This window comes from Tribolium madens, unplaced genomic scaffold (assembly GCF_015345945.1).
Source record: "Tribolium madens isolate multiple individuals breed KSU strain unplaced genomic scaffold, Tmad_KSU_1.1 Scaffold_91;HRSCAF=231;Tcas5.2_LG7, whole genome shotgun sequence".
In the NCBI taxonomy this organism is placed as follows: Eukaryota; Metazoa; Arthropoda; class Insecta; order Coleoptera; family Tenebrionidae; genus Tribolium; species Tribolium madens.
The window spans coordinates 4,948,053-4,963,601 of NW_025401063.1; the positions used below are offsets into that span (position 1 = coordinate 4,948,053).

General features: G+C 35.0%; 2 protein-coding genes and 1 non-coding gene across 4 annotated transcripts in view; 2 read left to right on the forward strand and 1 right to left on the reverse strand.

Annotated features, from left to right (window-relative positions):
- The first annotated feature begins 65 nt into the window (after positions 1-65).
- On the forward strand, positions 66-1,437 carry LOC123012052 (testis-specific serine/threonine-protein kinase 3). The gene is made up of 2 exons (XM_044409825.1): positions 66-557; positions 603-1,437. The coding sequence occupies exons 1-2, from the start codon at positions 253-255 to the stop codon at positions 1,345-1,347; spliced, it is 1,050 nt and encodes a 349-aa protein (XP_044265760.1). The 5' UTR covers positions 66-252; the 3' UTR covers positions 1,348-1,437.
- Positions 1,438-3,438: 2,001 nt separating this feature from the next.
- Positions 3,439-3,558, forward strand: LOC123012270. Its single transcript, XR_006413211.1, has one exon. It is a non-coding gene; the product is annotated as a 5S ribosomal RNA (ribosomal RNA).
- Positions 3,559-4,356: 798 nt separating this feature from the next.
- Positions 4,357-15,549, reverse strand: part of LOC123010924 (NACHT and WD repeat domain-containing protein 2) — an 18,455-nt gene continuing 7,262 nt past the window's right edge. The window contains exons 2-16 of one of the 2 annotated variants that reach the window (XM_044408114.1): positions 14,950-15,167; positions 14,399-14,599; positions 14,179-14,346; positions 13,615-14,129; positions 13,269-13,564; positions 11,495-11,729; positions 10,841-11,444; positions 10,605-10,792; positions 8,209-8,282; positions 7,527-8,039; positions 7,162-7,482; positions 5,600-5,736; positions 5,354-5,554; positions 5,173-5,307; positions 4,357-5,119 (exon numbers count right to left, since the gene is read on the reverse strand). In XM_044408114.1, coding sequence (XP_044264049.1) covers positions 4,902-5,119; positions 5,173-5,307; positions 5,354-5,554; positions 5,600-5,736; positions 7,162-7,482; positions 7,527-8,039; positions 8,209-8,282; positions 10,605-10,792; positions 10,841-11,444; positions 11,495-11,729; positions 13,269-13,564; positions 13,615-14,129; positions 14,179-14,346; positions 14,399-14,599; positions 14,950-15,167 — 4,024 coding nt within the window. In that variant the 3' untranslated portion in view covers positions 4,357-4,901. Of the gene's footprint in view, positions 5,120-5,172; positions 5,308-5,353; positions 5,555-5,599; positions 5,737-7,161; positions 7,483-7,526; positions 8,040-8,208; positions 8,283-10,604; positions 10,793-10,840; positions 11,445-11,494; positions 11,730-13,268; positions 13,565-13,614; positions 14,130-14,178; positions 14,347-14,398; positions 14,600-14,949; positions 15,177-15,549 lie in introns of both variants that reach the window. The other variant, XM_044408113.1, reaches the window with a different exon arrangement.

Sequence of the window (15,549 nt, forward strand, 5' to 3'; positions counted from 1 at the left end):
TCAGGAGCAAGTACCCTGGAGATGAAACAGTTTTGTTTTCTTGAAATTGCAATCAAGTAGTTATCTGTGTCAAGTCATCTGTCCGTCATAAGCTACAACCTTTCGGCTAAACAAATTTTTGTGACAAAATTTCATGCTTAAACGAATTTGAGTATTCCGCCGAAAATCCAAGTATGGAATGACTCGTATGGTCCTCTTGATGGATATAAAGGAATTAAATTTTTGTACCCGCGATAAAGTGTTAGATATCTTATGGCTTCTCGACTCAGTCCAAGAAATTCTGAAGTAAATGCTTTGGAACAGCGAGGATATTTAATCGGTAAAAAAATCGGGCAAGGTTCCTACGCCACCGTCCACTTGGCCGAGTATGTGGACGGTTCCGGCCCCAAACGGATGCGACTTGCGTGCAAGATTTTCGACAAGGAGAAGGCTCCCAAGGACTTCCTCGAGAAGTTCTTCCCCAGGGAGCTGGAGATTCTCACCAAAATTGAGAACCCGCACATCGTGCAAGTGCACAGCATCCTTCAAAGAGGGAGCAGGGTTTTTATTTTTATGAGGTAAACGCCGTTAATCCCGATGTCAGGGATGACCCTTGTTTTCAGGTATGCCGACAATGGTGACCTTTTGGATTTTATAAAGAAAAACAGCATAATCCCGGAGCCGCAGGCGAAAATATGGTTCAGACAGATGGCGAGCGGCTTGCAGTACCTCCACAGCAAAAACATAGCCCACAGGGACCTGAAATGCGAAAATATTTTATTATCTCGCCGATTCAACGTGAAAATCGCCGACTTCGGCTTTGCTCGTTTTTGCGTGGATTCCGACAACCGCCGAATCCTGAGCCAAACCTACTGCGGTTCTGCCGCTTACGCAGCCCCGGAGGTGGTCAACGGCACACCTTATAATCCGAAATTATCCGACGTGTGGTCCTTGGGGATCATTCTCTTCATCATGTTGAACGCATCGATGCCTTTCGACGACACCAACTTGAGAAAATTGCTTAAGGATCAGATGACGAAAAACTGGGTGTTCAGATCCAGGGTGCGCGACACTTTATCATCAACTGTTAAATCCTTAGTGCGACATTTGCTAGAGCCGGATTTGACTTTGCGACTGACTTTGGACAGAGTGATGGCCCACGAGTGGTTGAGAGTGAAAAAGGACAGAGTGTCGCCGTTGATCGGCAGGCTGATTCACTCGGCGCCCCAGACGCATGCGGCGGCGCCGAATAACGACGCTGATGGTGGACACGATGAGAACGAAACGGTGGCAGGCGATTTTCAAAATCCCGAAAGTAAAAAGAGTAAGATGATGATTAACGTGCCGGATTCCCAGCTCAGATATTAATTTTCGTTGTCCGCTTATCAAAAATTGTCGATGGGGTGGGAATACTTCTATGAATTTTACATACAATAAATCATTTTTATGCCATGTAAATCAGACTTTTGAAAATATCCGGCGGCAAAAGGCAGTTGGGAAGACTTAGAATTTCCGGAAATATCGGCTTAAAAAATCTACAGACTTGTAAAAAAATTAGGAGTAACAGAAAGAAAAGAAAATACAAAAACGCTCGAATACAGAGTGATTTTTAAAAAACAGCAGGCGATGTAGAATTTTTATTTCAATATTAAAAAAAATATTAATTAAATAGATTTTAATTTTTTATAAGCTAACAGTTTTCGAATTTTTCTAAATGTCGTAGTATAGTAGATATTTTGGTCTTTATTCAACTTTTAAATTGATACTCTTTTTTTCATAATTTGGGTAAAGGTAAAAGTATAGACCTATGCAATATGTTGGCAATCCTGACTCTAATTTTTAAAGTTTACTATTGGGGTACGCTTTTGATTAAAAACAATTCAAGAATCTTGAGGGGTTGTACGTCAAGTATTTGTCAAGCAAAACCGTATCCGGTTGCAGTGTTCTAAATTATTAACAAAAATACTTTACCAACAGACTCAGTCTTTCTGGATCACTTCCTATTTTTACTAAAAATTATCAAAGTTAAAAAACCAATAAAAGTTAATAAAATCTAGTTGTATGTTGTCAATAAAAATATTGACGTTAAGATCTTTTTAAAAGTAAACAAAACAAATAAATAATTAACAAAATAAATTAATAACACTAAAGTAGATGTTTATGTAATTATTAGATGTAATTTGTCATCTTTTTTAAGTTGTCATTTTTTAATAAAAATTTGAAAAAATATTGGTAGTACTTTCTTTCATTTATTGCTTTGTGACATTACAAAAATGGCATTTTCTTATTTTACACCATGCAACTATTAACTTTTATTACTTTTTTTTAAACTAATACTTTCCAAATTATGAAAAAAAAATTGGGTTCCTATGTAAAATTAGAATATTATTATTATTAGCATGTTGCGATCGGGCAGAGACCGAAGCCTGTTATGCCTGCGCTAACAATGATATGGTGCCGATATGTGAAACTTTTGAATTTAGTTCAAAATATAGAGTGTCAGAACTCGCGTCCCAGAGAAAAATTTCAAGTCAGATAAGATACCTGGAACATGGAAAAAATGTTTAAAAAATTCTACCTGTCAAAAAATTTTGACATTTGACATTTTTATGTCTATTTAATGACACTGATGATCTTGTAATGTTTTTTATATTTATCAATGAAAGCCACAAATAACATCAGAGTTACAATTTAGGATACAGCTTCCTTGTTTTCTCTTCTAATAATCTCTTCTAATAGTCTGTAGCAAAAAAACTTGGAAAATTATTTTTACAATAGAAATAGTCAAAGTGCAAAATTTAAACTCTCCTAACGTCGAAATTTTTATAGATAGAATTTTTTTTACATTTTTTTTTACGTTTATGGTATTTTATCTTTCTCTGCAGCGCAAGTTCTAGCGCACCCTTTATAGTTTTTGCTTACCAAATTAAAACTTTGCATAGTAAAAATGAAATAAAAACTTATTTTTAAAATACCTATTACGAAATAAAGTGCTCAACGGTTGAAAATGTCTTTAATTTTATTAATTTTCCGACGCCTAAATCGAAAAAAAAAACGCTTTACTTGGAAAAACAAGTATAAAAACATAAAAATAAAAATTGTAGAAAAATATTAATGAATAAATATTTTTTTTTCAACGAGCTAAATAATTGTTATATGGTGTGTGGTCAGAAAATAGATTAATTGTATGAACTTTTAAAGACTTTTTAAAACTTTTGAAGGTTTTTTAAGACCTTTTGTACCTCTCTTATTTATCTAGCTTCAATAAGACGTTTTATTGTGGCATCTCTCGTCTCTACAATTTTCAATTTTTGCCATATACCGCCATGATTACCAATTTTATTTGACACTGACTTTTAAGTTAGTAATATGTATAAATTATCAAATTAATATCACTAATAATTCTATATTGCCAACTTAATTTCAAGGTTTATCTCGTTGAAGAGGACATTTTCCTACGGCAACGGCCATACCACGTTGTAAAGCACCAGTTCTCGTCCGATCACTGAAGTTAAGCAACGTCGGGCGCGGTCAGTACTTGGATGGGTGACCGCTTGGGAACACCGCGTGCCGTTGCCATTTTTTTTTTGGTTTATTAATTTAATTTTTTGCATAGTTGAATTTTCATCACGATTAATCGTATAAAAAGTTATAAACAAACTCTTTATCAAATTGATGTCTTTGGGGTATTTTGGGGTTATGACTATGCAAAAAAATGTTGTGTACAACTCGTTCTAAAAATATGACTTTCAAAACTAGTTGTACAAATAACTACACTTAACTGATTAATTTTAACATGAAAATTGCAATTTTTCTCTGGGGCGCGAGTTCTGGCGCATCCTGTATACTTACTATAATATTTAGAAACATTCTAAAATTATTTGTCACCTTTATACTAATTAAAACTAATTTTTTTAATTTTCGAAATTGGGCTATAAATAAAAATTCTACAGATTTGTCAACAAGAAATTGCCAACTAAGACTTGAAAATTATGTTTTTTATGTTGTCAATCTAACCAAATTTTTGACAACCTATTCACGAATATCCCTAAATCCTAGGCAGTAATGTCTTGTTGATACGACAATATAGAGCCTGCCGTTTTTTAAAAATTACCCTATATAAAAAAATCGGAATTTTTCAAAATACCAAGTTACAAAAAACAGCTGGTGGACTACGGAAGTGTTCAGAAATAGCGGCTAAAAATTTTTTCCAAAATTAAAAATTCGCACTTGGCATTTTTGTCGTGTTGCAAAAGACAGTTGGGGAGACTTATAGTTTCCGAAAATAAAAAATCGAAAAACTTGCAACGAAATTTAAAAAAATGTTCAAGAAATGCACAAATTGAAAATGTTTCGTGAGATAGCAAATGAAGTTGGTTTCATTGTTTATTACATTTATTTTTACACAAGAATCACAACATACAAATATAATATTTTAATTATATTGTTCCGCATACCAGATGGGAATATATCTTTGCAACAATAGGACTTTGCTTAAAATACTCTATAACATTGGTGAGCCGGCTTTTTTGTCACCGTTTTTGTGAGAGTCGAAGTCTTGGCGTTACAAAAACCGTAATCTCGAAATATAAGCATTACGTACTTTGGCAACCGTCTAATGATTTTCTTTACATTTTGGCAGTGGAGTGACTCGATTTCCCTTGACAATTTTAAACACCAGTCCATTCCGTGAAGTAAATTAAGCAAAGTTGATAGAAATAGAAGGTACATGTACAAGGACAGGAACAATCCAAATAACTTATAAAAAGGATAAAAATATGTTGTAGTCTGGATCTGCTACCAGCACAGTCCATCGAAATGTATTTTGCCCAAAAAACAATGACAAATAAGCACGACTCGGAAAATTCTTAATTACATTTAAACAATTCCTGTGATAATTGAAAAGAGTTAAACTATTTCGGTCAGCACGCATCACTCTCCTTCAGTTCAAAAATTTTGCCAGTGTTTTCCGCCACTCCGTACGTTTCATTTTCTTCGTTCGTGTTCAAACCCAGTCCTGTTAGCTTCAAAATAGTCACTTCTTCCTCTCCTTCCAAAGCCAGAACTATGTAGTGACCGTTGGATGTCAATTCGCACGCAGCAATGTTCTTGGTGGGTGTGTAAACAGACACCAAGTTGCCTAAAAGTCAAAAAATTAGAATTTACAATCGTGTTTTTCCCAAAAAATGGTACCTTTATTGAGATCCCAGAGCCGAATGGATCTGTCTCTGCATTCCGAATCCGTGGACAAACACAAACCTCCCGTTGGATCAAGTTTAAGGGAGGAGACCGGAGCGGTGTGGCCACATAAAGACCATCGACAGTTACCTAAAATGGGTCATTTAGGTCGGGTTATCGCATTTTTGCGCAGTACCAGTGATAAGGTCCCAAACGAGTATTCGAGCGTCCTCGAGACCGGATATGACACAGCCGCCTTGTGAGCTAATTTCTAAGGAAACCGTATTACATGAAGGTTTCCATTTTTTAAATAAAGTACCACTTTGCAAATCATACACAACGATGAAATTCGGATTGGGTTCGTCTATTTCGTGACAAACACAACATACGTAACTACCTGAAAGCACAAACTTGAGTTTGGGAAATAACTAAAACTCCTCACCTTCGTAAGTGATAGCCGACAATGAAGTTATAAAATCGTGATGAGGTATTCTAAGGTCATATAATAATTTTCTGGATTGGAGGTTCCATACTAGGAGAGGAAACGGTTTTTGTGTTTCATCGCCACACACAAGGACTCTGCAAAAATAATTAATTGATCAACAAAATTTACTGCATGGACATACCTCAATATACAGGCTGTTTCATTTTTATTGTTACAAATTTAACCACATGATAGAATATTCAATTTTAAGATAAAACTATCCTATAAACATATATCGAAAAAATTTATATAAGGGAGCCACATCCCCTGTAAGGGGTGCATTTTTTAATAGATTTTTTCCAATACATATTTCAGAAACCATCGTGGATAAAATTAAAAAATTTGGTACACCTAATAACCTTTATCCACCCAAATAAATTCAAAGATAAAATGTCAAATTTTTACTTAGGGGAGCCCTAAACTGGGCGGTTTAGGGTAAAAAGGACCCTAACTATTTTGGCGTTGGTTTTTGCCACTTTCTAAATTTCATAGTTTTTCACAAAAAAGAGGTAACTTTGGATTTTTTTGACAAAACTTACCGTTTTTGAGTAAAATCAGTTTATAATTTGTCTTACAGACCATAAAGAGGATAAAAATTAAATTTGTATCACTAATTAAGAAACCCGTGATTAAAAATTTCGACAACTGATCTTTAAATTCGTTCAAGTTTAAGTTTGTAACAATAAAAACGGAAAACCCTGTATAAACGAAATGTAATAAAAAAATTAAAATCAGACTCAAGGGTTGTAATTTCAAATTGGCAGAATTGATTGCCAAGCGCAGAGTTTTAATTAGAAAATAAAACCATCTCAAGTGAAAAATTCTTCGGCCGCCACAGAAATGTTTTCAAAGCGTATACCGCAAAATTGTGCAAATAATTTAAAAAGAAAAAAGCACAAATTCTACATAACAACTCTATTTTTTAATTTTTTTTTATTCGTCAAAATCTAATAACCTTTCGTCTTCTCGCAAATTATAGTCCTCATAGGAAATAGTTGGAATAGAAACTTTAGAGTTGTATATTACTATATTATTACAGGAAAAACAGGGTGTTTCAGAACTTGCGCCCCAAAGAAAGATTTCAAATAAGATACCAGAAACATTAAAAAAATGTTTAAATAAATCTTATCTGTAAAAACACTTTTTGTGTATACAGGGTGTATCAGAAATAGGTGTGTTACTTTTAACACGTGAAAAAATTCACCAAGTAAAACAACTTTTCTATATAACATTTTGCAAAATTCTTATTAATTGTTTTTATTGTTTTCCCCCAGAGTTTTGTGTAAACGAGCCGTTCAATGTTAATAAATAATCACAACAATGCAGTTCTTTTAATGTAGTTCCGTTTCACAACGAAAATATTTCGGAATTTTTTATTTGATACCCATAGGCGAGTATAGGTTTTGATATATTATCTTTTCCAAAGTTTAAATCAAATTTGAAAGCTTTTATTAAAAAATTTCAAATAGAAAAAATGTATTTCTGATACACCCTGTTTGTTTAACTGCAGTTTTATTTACCTCCCATCCCCCGAAACCAGCAGGGAATTGAGAAAGCGGTCTTCCCCAGCCTTGAATGTGGTAACACAATCGCCAGTCTCCAGGTTCATAAGATTAACATACATCCGGTTTCTGCTAAGCGCCACCAAATGGCTTTGGTCATGAAGCCCGAAATAAGGCATTTTTTGGTTCATGACTCCTTTCAGTTTGGTCATAAAAGTACCAGAGTCTAGGTTGTATATCCTCAACTCTCTCCTACACAATACTATGCATCTGTATTGGTCGATCGGAATTAGATTGGTCGGATGTGGGACGCCTTTCAAGATGCGCACTTGACTACACCTGGAAACACCCTTAAAACCAAAATTCGGAACGTTTTAACATACTTTTTGACGTCCCAAACGCAAATTTCCTCCTTGTTCGTGGATACACTAACGACAAATTGATCCGTTTCCGGTAGTCTTGTCACCAAATCGAAATACTGAAAAACGGGCGCAGAGTCATCCCCTTCCTTGCCTTGACCGGTGTTTAAGGGGATGAGTGATAAAACTGGTGGGCTTTTCGTCACGTTGTACAATTGGGCTAGGGTGGAATTTGATTCTAAACTAATCTCTTTACGTCTAATTTTATCTTCTAAATATTTATACAAGTGCGAATAAAACTGTCTACCGTCGTAATTGAGGACGCTCGCGTGGGTTTCTATAAAATGTCTCAACATTAATGTCAATTCATTCTTCACACTTTTTTGCAAATTAATGTCCTCGAGAATTTGGTAGCAGTTCGAGCCACAAACTTTCTCGTAAATCCACGTAATGTCCGCAATGTACGGCGAATTCTCAATCTCCCCGTTCAATTGATAATAGTGGAACGGCAGTTCGTCCAACTTCCGCCTGTTATAACTAAAAAAGATACAAGGAGAACAATCAAGTTCAAGGAGCCACCATCCTGTGAACAAATTGACTGAATAAAAACCAAAAGAAAAGTGGTGAAGGTTTATTTCAATAACTGTACATGCAAAATTAAAGGGTCATGAAAACGGTGAAGAAAGCGACATGCAAACTACCATACCATTTTCCCAGAATCGTCTCTTGGGACACCAGGCGCGCCAAAACGCTCGCAGGTCTGCTGGTCCACCATTTGCCCTTAAAGTGTAAACGATGATAATAATTGATAATACATCGTGCGCCAGAACTCGCGCCCCAGAGAGAATTTTCAAGTAAGGTAAGATACCAGGAACATGGAAAAAATGTTTTTCTATTTCGGTGGTAGAATAAGTCTATTCCAGCACCCAAATGACGTCATTTGAGTGCTGGAATAAGTCGTTGGCGTTAATTTAATTTTAGTGACGGACTTTTATCACAATTCATTTTAAAATGTGAAAATAAGAATTATTTTTTACAGCCGCCTAAAATTATTCCACATAAATGTCGCTAACCGTCGTAAAATTTTATAGAAAAAAATTAAAGTTTTCGTTTTTTAATTTATAAAATGATATAAAGCACTTGCTGCAGAAGGTTCTTCAAGCGCTCATTTGTTGTTCAACTCGTTTCGAAATTTCAAATTTGTGCTTTAATATAGGTACAATTATTGAAAAATTTTGTCAAAAAATTTCGACATTTATTTTTTGACATTTGATATTGTTTTATATCTATTTAATAATACTGATGATCTCGTATACAGGCTGTCCCAGCAAATTGAAAAAGTCCATTAGTGATTTTTAAATGGTAAAATTAAAATAAAATATATAGGACATTAATAGATACTAATCTAGTCCATCGCCTAAAATTATTTTCAACTATACAGCTTGTCTCAAAGTTACAATACAAACTTGGGTTTTTTTTTTTTTTAATGAAACACCATGTTTCTTAGAATTTTTGGATGTAGATTTGTATGACAATGTTTTTAAGCTTAACTTTTATTGGTCGATTTTACTTAGTTTTAAAAATAAGACGTTTTTTTGACGTAAACATGCACTTTTTAAAAATTTATTACACAAGAACTAAGACATCTAGAAATACGTTTTTTTCACTACCGCAAAAGAAGAAGGTATAAGCTATAAGGTTGTAAGATTTTTTTAGTGTGTTGCATTTGCAAAGATAAAAAAAATTAAGTTAAAAGTTCAATAACTTAAAAAAATTAAATGGAACACCCTATTTATTGTTTTTGCATTTAGAAAATTATTAAATTGTCTTTCTAAAATTATTTACTTTTAGGTGTTTATAATCAATAACTAAAAAGATATTTAACGTTAAACATTAAAAAAAAATAATTACTATTGTTTCAGTAGCCAAAAAGTGTACAGTTGCACAAGAGATGGAAGAAACATTACTTCATAATCACATTTGTGTTAAACTGAATCCATTCTTCTTTATTTTTACAATAAAATAATTCGAATTTCAGTATTTATAACGACTTTTACAATCTCTATATAATATAAATCAACGGATAAGTGATCCGTGGTGGAATTACTATGGTTGCCATAGTATCAACAATGCTCAGATATTGATCGGCATTGTTGCTACAATTAATATTGAATGTTAAATATCTTTTAATTTATCAATTCTAGACATTAAAGTTTATTTTTTTAGATAGACGATTTATTCTATTTCATGCAAAAATAAAAAATACGTTCCATTTAAATTTTTTAAGTTATTTAACTTTTAACGAACTTCTTAATTTTATAATCTTTACAAATGCAAAACACTAAAAAATTGCTACAGCTTTAAATTCTGTACTTTCTTCTTTGCTAAAGTAAGAAAAAATTTGTTCTAGCTGCCTTAGTTTTTGTGTAATAAATTTTTAAAAAGTGTATGTTTTTGTCAAAAAAAACCGTTTTATTTCTAAAACTAAGCGAAATCGACTAATAAAAGTTTAGCATAAAAACATTGTTATAAAAGGCTACATTTTTTTGTAAAACATACGGTGTTTTATTTAAAAAAACACAAGTTTTTATCGTAACTTATTTTTAGGACATGCAATATGGTTTAAAATAATTTTAGGTGATGCACTAAATTAGTATCTATCAATGTCCTATACAATTTTTTTAAATTTTACGATTTAAAGGTCACTAATGGACTTTTTCAACTCGCTGGGACATGTTTTTTTACAATTATTTAGTAAAGGTACAAAAATTTTGCCAATAAAAGCCACAAATAACATTGGACAGAGTTACAAATTAGGATACAGCTTTCTTGTTTCCTCTTTTAAGAGCCTATAGCAAAAAAAAACTTGGAAAATTATTTTTCTAACAAAAATAAGTAGAGTCAAAGTGCAAAATTTAAACCCTCATAACTTCGAAATTTTGATAAATAAAATTTATTTCATATTCCTGCTATTTTACTTTATATGACATTTTTGTCTGGGGCGCGAGTTCTGACGCACCCTGTATACTATGTGCATTTGAGCACGAACGAGCGAACGAGTGAGTGCTTCAAATGCGCATATGTCAACTCTTAACTGCTTACTGTATAATAATCATAAATCATTTGGTTGGCCCACTTGGCGTGTTCCTTGTAGCGAACTGCCACAGCTTGTCTCAACATGTTATCTCTCCACTGCACCCCTAAAACCCCTCCGGTCAAAGTCCATTGCAGGAACGGCGCTAAATGTTTATTCAGTCTCGACCACGTCAAGCAAGCCGGTGCCCAAGGTACTGCAACCCACGATGTCAGAAATGAGTTGGTAAGAACCCACTTTGTACCGTAAGTGGTCGTGCTGTGGAAACTGTCATCAAAAGCCAGTAAATCGATCATTTCCGAGTCGGTGACTCCGTGTTTGGTGCTTGTAATTATTGCAAGAGCGTGTTGGACTTGAGTGACTCCTAAAATCGTCTCCAGTTCCTCGAGCATGAGACTGAGTTGGTCGTTGACGTGTCCCTTGGGGACGATGTTGTGCTCTTTGTCCGCCCACCAGGAGGTCTGCCACGCGAGGACTTTGGAATAGAGCGGCAGAGTGCACTCTTGTACCGACTTCAGAACGCAGTCTTGTATTTTAGAATTAACGCTATGATTGTATTGCATGACACTGGACATGAGGATGTTCTTGGCCTCGGCTTCGCCCAGGAGAGGCATCTTGATGAAGGTGTTTTGGTTGATTTTCTTGCCGATTTGGAGGAACTCGTCGCTGCCCTCTGATACAGAGAGCACCAGTTTGATGTTCTCGGGTAGTTTCGTGGGAAGCCATTCGATCGATTTGGAACTGTAATTGCGGACTTGGTCTATGCCGTCGAGGATTATTATCAAAGGTCGTTGAAGACAACTAGCTGCTAAGAGATTTGGAAGGATTTTTTCATAAGTTTCTATATTCTGGAAAAGGAGAGTCGGCAATGGTTTTCAATTATCTGGAACAAGCTCACATGTATACAGTAACATTTATGTCCATACGTTAAAATAGAACATTGATTCGTTATTGAACTTAATAATTGCTCTATCGTGCTTGATTGGGCACTGATACCGATGAATCTAAAAATTAGGAAAGCCTCCGGCAACCACTGTTGGCAACACTGGGCCACTCGTGCCAACAGAGTAGTCTTGCCACAACCACCGGGTCCGTATAATACTAGAGGAATAGGATTTTCTCCGATTATATACCTACAAAATAATGGTTATTGATCCAGAGCAGAAAGTGAATTTTTAAAGTACGAGCAAGTAAGCAGCTCGAAGGACATACAGAATTTTATTTCAAACTGGACTTATAAATAATTAGATATGCGAGGGGTAAACTGCCCAAATTTTGTACACCACATTTTCTCTTTTGCTTTGATTCTCTCTGATTTTTTCTAATTTCCTTAAGATTTACCTTAATTTCTTCAAGATTTTCTCTAATTTGACACAAATTAACCAAAAACCTACTTTCGCATGCGCATTTTTCAATGATTTTTCCAGATTTCTTCACGATTTCCTTTCATTTTCCTAATTTTTTAACCCATTTTTTTACCCTTCAAGGCGAGGAACAAACCGCAACCCAAATTTTATACATCACATTCCCATTGACAACCCTTGATTACTCTAATTTCATCTGATTTTTTCAAGATTTCCCCCCAAAAAATTACTTGTGTATACGCATTTTTTACATGATTTTTTTCTATTTTCCTTAGATTTCAACTGATTTTTTCATGATTTCCACTGATTTTTCTAATTTCTAATGCATTTTACCTCTCAAGGAAAGAAGAAAACCAACCTAAATTTTGTACACCCGATTCCCTTTTTTGCCTTGATATTCTCTGAGTTACTCAAGATTTCCCTTAATTTTCCTTAAATGAACAAAACGACTACTTGCTCATTTTTCAATGATTTCCCCTGATTTTCCTAATTTTATAAACCGCTTTCGGTTTAGGTAAACCAACCTAAATTTTCTACATCGGATTCTCTTTTTGCTTTAATATTACTTGATTTCCCATGATTTTCCCTGATTTCATTTGGTTTTCTCAATATTTCCCCACAAAGTACTTGCGCATACGCATTTATTAAGGATTTTCTCTGTTTTACATTGCTTTCCACTGATTTTTTGATGATTTCCTCTAATTTTGAAAACCGATTTTCTTTGTGTTTTACCCCTCGAAACGAAGGGGTAAACAAACCTTTTTTGCTTTGGTTTTCGCTAATTTCGTCTGATTTCCTGCTGTTTTCCACAAAATTTCCCCTAATTTGCCAAAAATGAACAAAAAAAACCTTACGTATGCGCATTTTTTAATGATTTTCTCAGATTTTCTTAACTTTGTAAACCCAGCATCACCAGATTCCTTTTTTTGCTTTAATATCTCTTGATTTCTTTATGATTTCCCCTGATTTTCTCAAGATTTCCTCACAAATGACCAAGAAAACTACTTTTTTTAATACTACTTTCTTTACTTTCCACTAATTTTCTAATGGTTCCTCTAATTTTGTAAATTAATTTCCTTTGAGTTTTATCCCTTGAGGCAAAGGGTAAACCAACTGAAATTTGATACACCAGATTCCCTTTTTTGCTTTGATTTCTTCATTAATAATTTGTCACAAATGAACAAAAAAACTACTTGCACATGTGCATTTTTCACTGAGAACGTGAGTTTGACCAATTTTGCACACCGATTTGCTTGCGGTTTACCCCTCGTAGATGCCAGCATGAAATAAATTAGGTGCAAAAATTACGTTTTAATTTCGTTAATTGTTTTTTCTCTATTAATACTACATTGTGCGGCCTTTTGGCAAAAGCTCGTTTGTTGGTTCAGTTCTTCGAATAGTGGAGCTTCGATTCCATAACTCGGTTTCAGCATTGTTTTACCCTGATGTTCTTCAATGATCGAATCCATCATTTCTGAGAGATGTTTTTGTAAGTGAGCAGTCACTTGAGCTATATATTGCGCATGTTCCGGAATTTCCGGATTTAATCCGCCTTCGACGTACTTTACCGGAATCCTAACAATATGTTTTTCAGCTAATTGGTTCTGAAAAGACATTTTCCGGGCACCTTATACAAGCTTTTGTATCTGCTTACTCTGAGATCTTTCTGTAGCGTATTAAGTCTTCTGTAAAGCTCGGCGTCTCCGGGACTCAAATTATCCGGAGTTTTCGCCGTGGGTGTGTAAACGCGATTGATCCAAATACAGCGTTTGGCCAACTCTTGACTCATGAAAACCGTGTTGTGAACCTCTTGCTCCACCACTGTTGTTAAGTAAGTGTCGCGGAGTTCTTGCGTGAAAACTGTGATAAGAACCGCGAGCATCTTATCAATTTCGCTTCTCCACTCTTCGAAAGCTCGTTCGCGCTCTTCGGGGGACGTTTCCTTGAATCCGGGGATGTGGTAGGAGATTGGTTGGAGGCGGAAGCAGGGGGGTTGGGCGTCGCTGTCGATCTGGTACCACTTAGAAAGGAGGGTCTGAGCTGATTGGTTTTCAGCACTTTCCATTGCCATTTTAAAATCTGCGCTTTCTATCGTTATGGGCAAGAGAGGTGTTCCTAGGGAATTGTTCAAGAAAAGTACCGGGATGATATACGCGACTTCCAGTTGTCCTAAAACAAAATTTTCATTTTTGATGTGGAAACTGGAATTTTGACGTACTAGTAAGCTCTCCAATGCAAAGCTCGGGAAATTCGTGGTCTTGTTGTTTTTCTAAGAGAGTCTTCCAGTGTAAGTCTACAATATGCAGTTCGTAACCCTTCGACCGGCAATGTGCCCTTAATTCCGGATACACGCTATTATGAAGGACCCCCTTTTCCACATAACAGTCTAGAACGATAATTGTGATTTGGTGTTTTTTTTTTTGCAATTATAGTCAAACCTTGTGAATCGGCAGCACACACGTAGATGACAATTTTGCGCGTTCTTGATGCCGTTTTGGCTTGAGATACTCGCCCCATTATTAAATTTTGCAGTTGTTCGGACAGACTGGAGACTTCCTTTGGAACGTGCCCATCTGATAGCTTATCGAAATCTTTGGGGCTTTGGGTGCCTGGCGGCGAACTCAGAGACATGGAATCGGCTAGAATTCAACAATTAACACTCATCGCGGTGAAAACCAGGCTTTTAAATCTTTAAGCTGTATATTTTGCAAAATTTGATAATTGTGATTGTTTAATTTTGCTCACTTGCTGCTTTAGTTAATAAATAAAAGGTGCCACTGATGGTAGTTCAAAGAAACCGAAAAATAACAATGAAATATTTATCTTATTTGTGGAAAATTCGAACACGTTATTCTGTAATTTTTTTGTTAAGGGTTTATAGAAAAAAAGTAGATAGAAGTTCCATCAAAATGGCAAAAAGTGTGATAGTTTTGTTATCTAAAATCGTCTTCACAGCCAGCCTTTAAATTCCTAATCCAAAAGAGCTTACCAGAAATGCTAGACCCTGCTACTCCTTTGAGGACTTTGGAGATGTTGGGTTTTCTTTCAGAGACGGTTAGTGTTGATGGTGCTGTAGGCGGTGGAGCGGGGGTTTGAAGGGGAGGTTGACCGGCGGTACTGGGCTCGAGGATCACTCCAGAATGGGGCGTTATGTGGTTGAGGAGAGTCTGCTGTTTTTCGGATGGTAAACTCGCGCGGACTTGGTAGCTACCAGACCTATAATATTGTATTTTATCCGAAACATACATTTACATAAAGTTACTAATTTTTTAAAGTAGAATCAAAGATTATTTTTCGTCTAAAATGTAGCAAACTGGTGAAAAGTTTACTTTCAGTGTGTATAAATACATACAGGGTGCATACAGAATTATGAAACCAAGCAGTTTTTTTAATCAATTGCCTTCCAAAAATAATACTAAAAATTAAAGTGCTATAAGAATGAGAATAAAATTTTGTTTTGTTTGCGATTTTTCTTCAAAATGGAAACATAAGACATTTTTTTACTAAAAATTGAATAAAATGTAGGTATGCAGTTGTATCTCTTGGATTATAGCCTTTGTAAAAAAAGGTTTTATAGTGAGTAGCCATT

Bases quoted from the DNA above. Each gene is read 5' to 3' on its own strand.
- LOC123012052 (XM_044409825.1), top strand. From the start codon at position 253: ATGGCTTCTCGACTCAGTCCAAGAAATTCTGAAGTAAATGCTTTGGAA. The intron at 558-602 runs GTAAACGCCGTT...CCTTGTTTTCAG, and splicing joins AGGGTTTTTATTTTTATGAG to GTATGCCGACAATGGTGACC.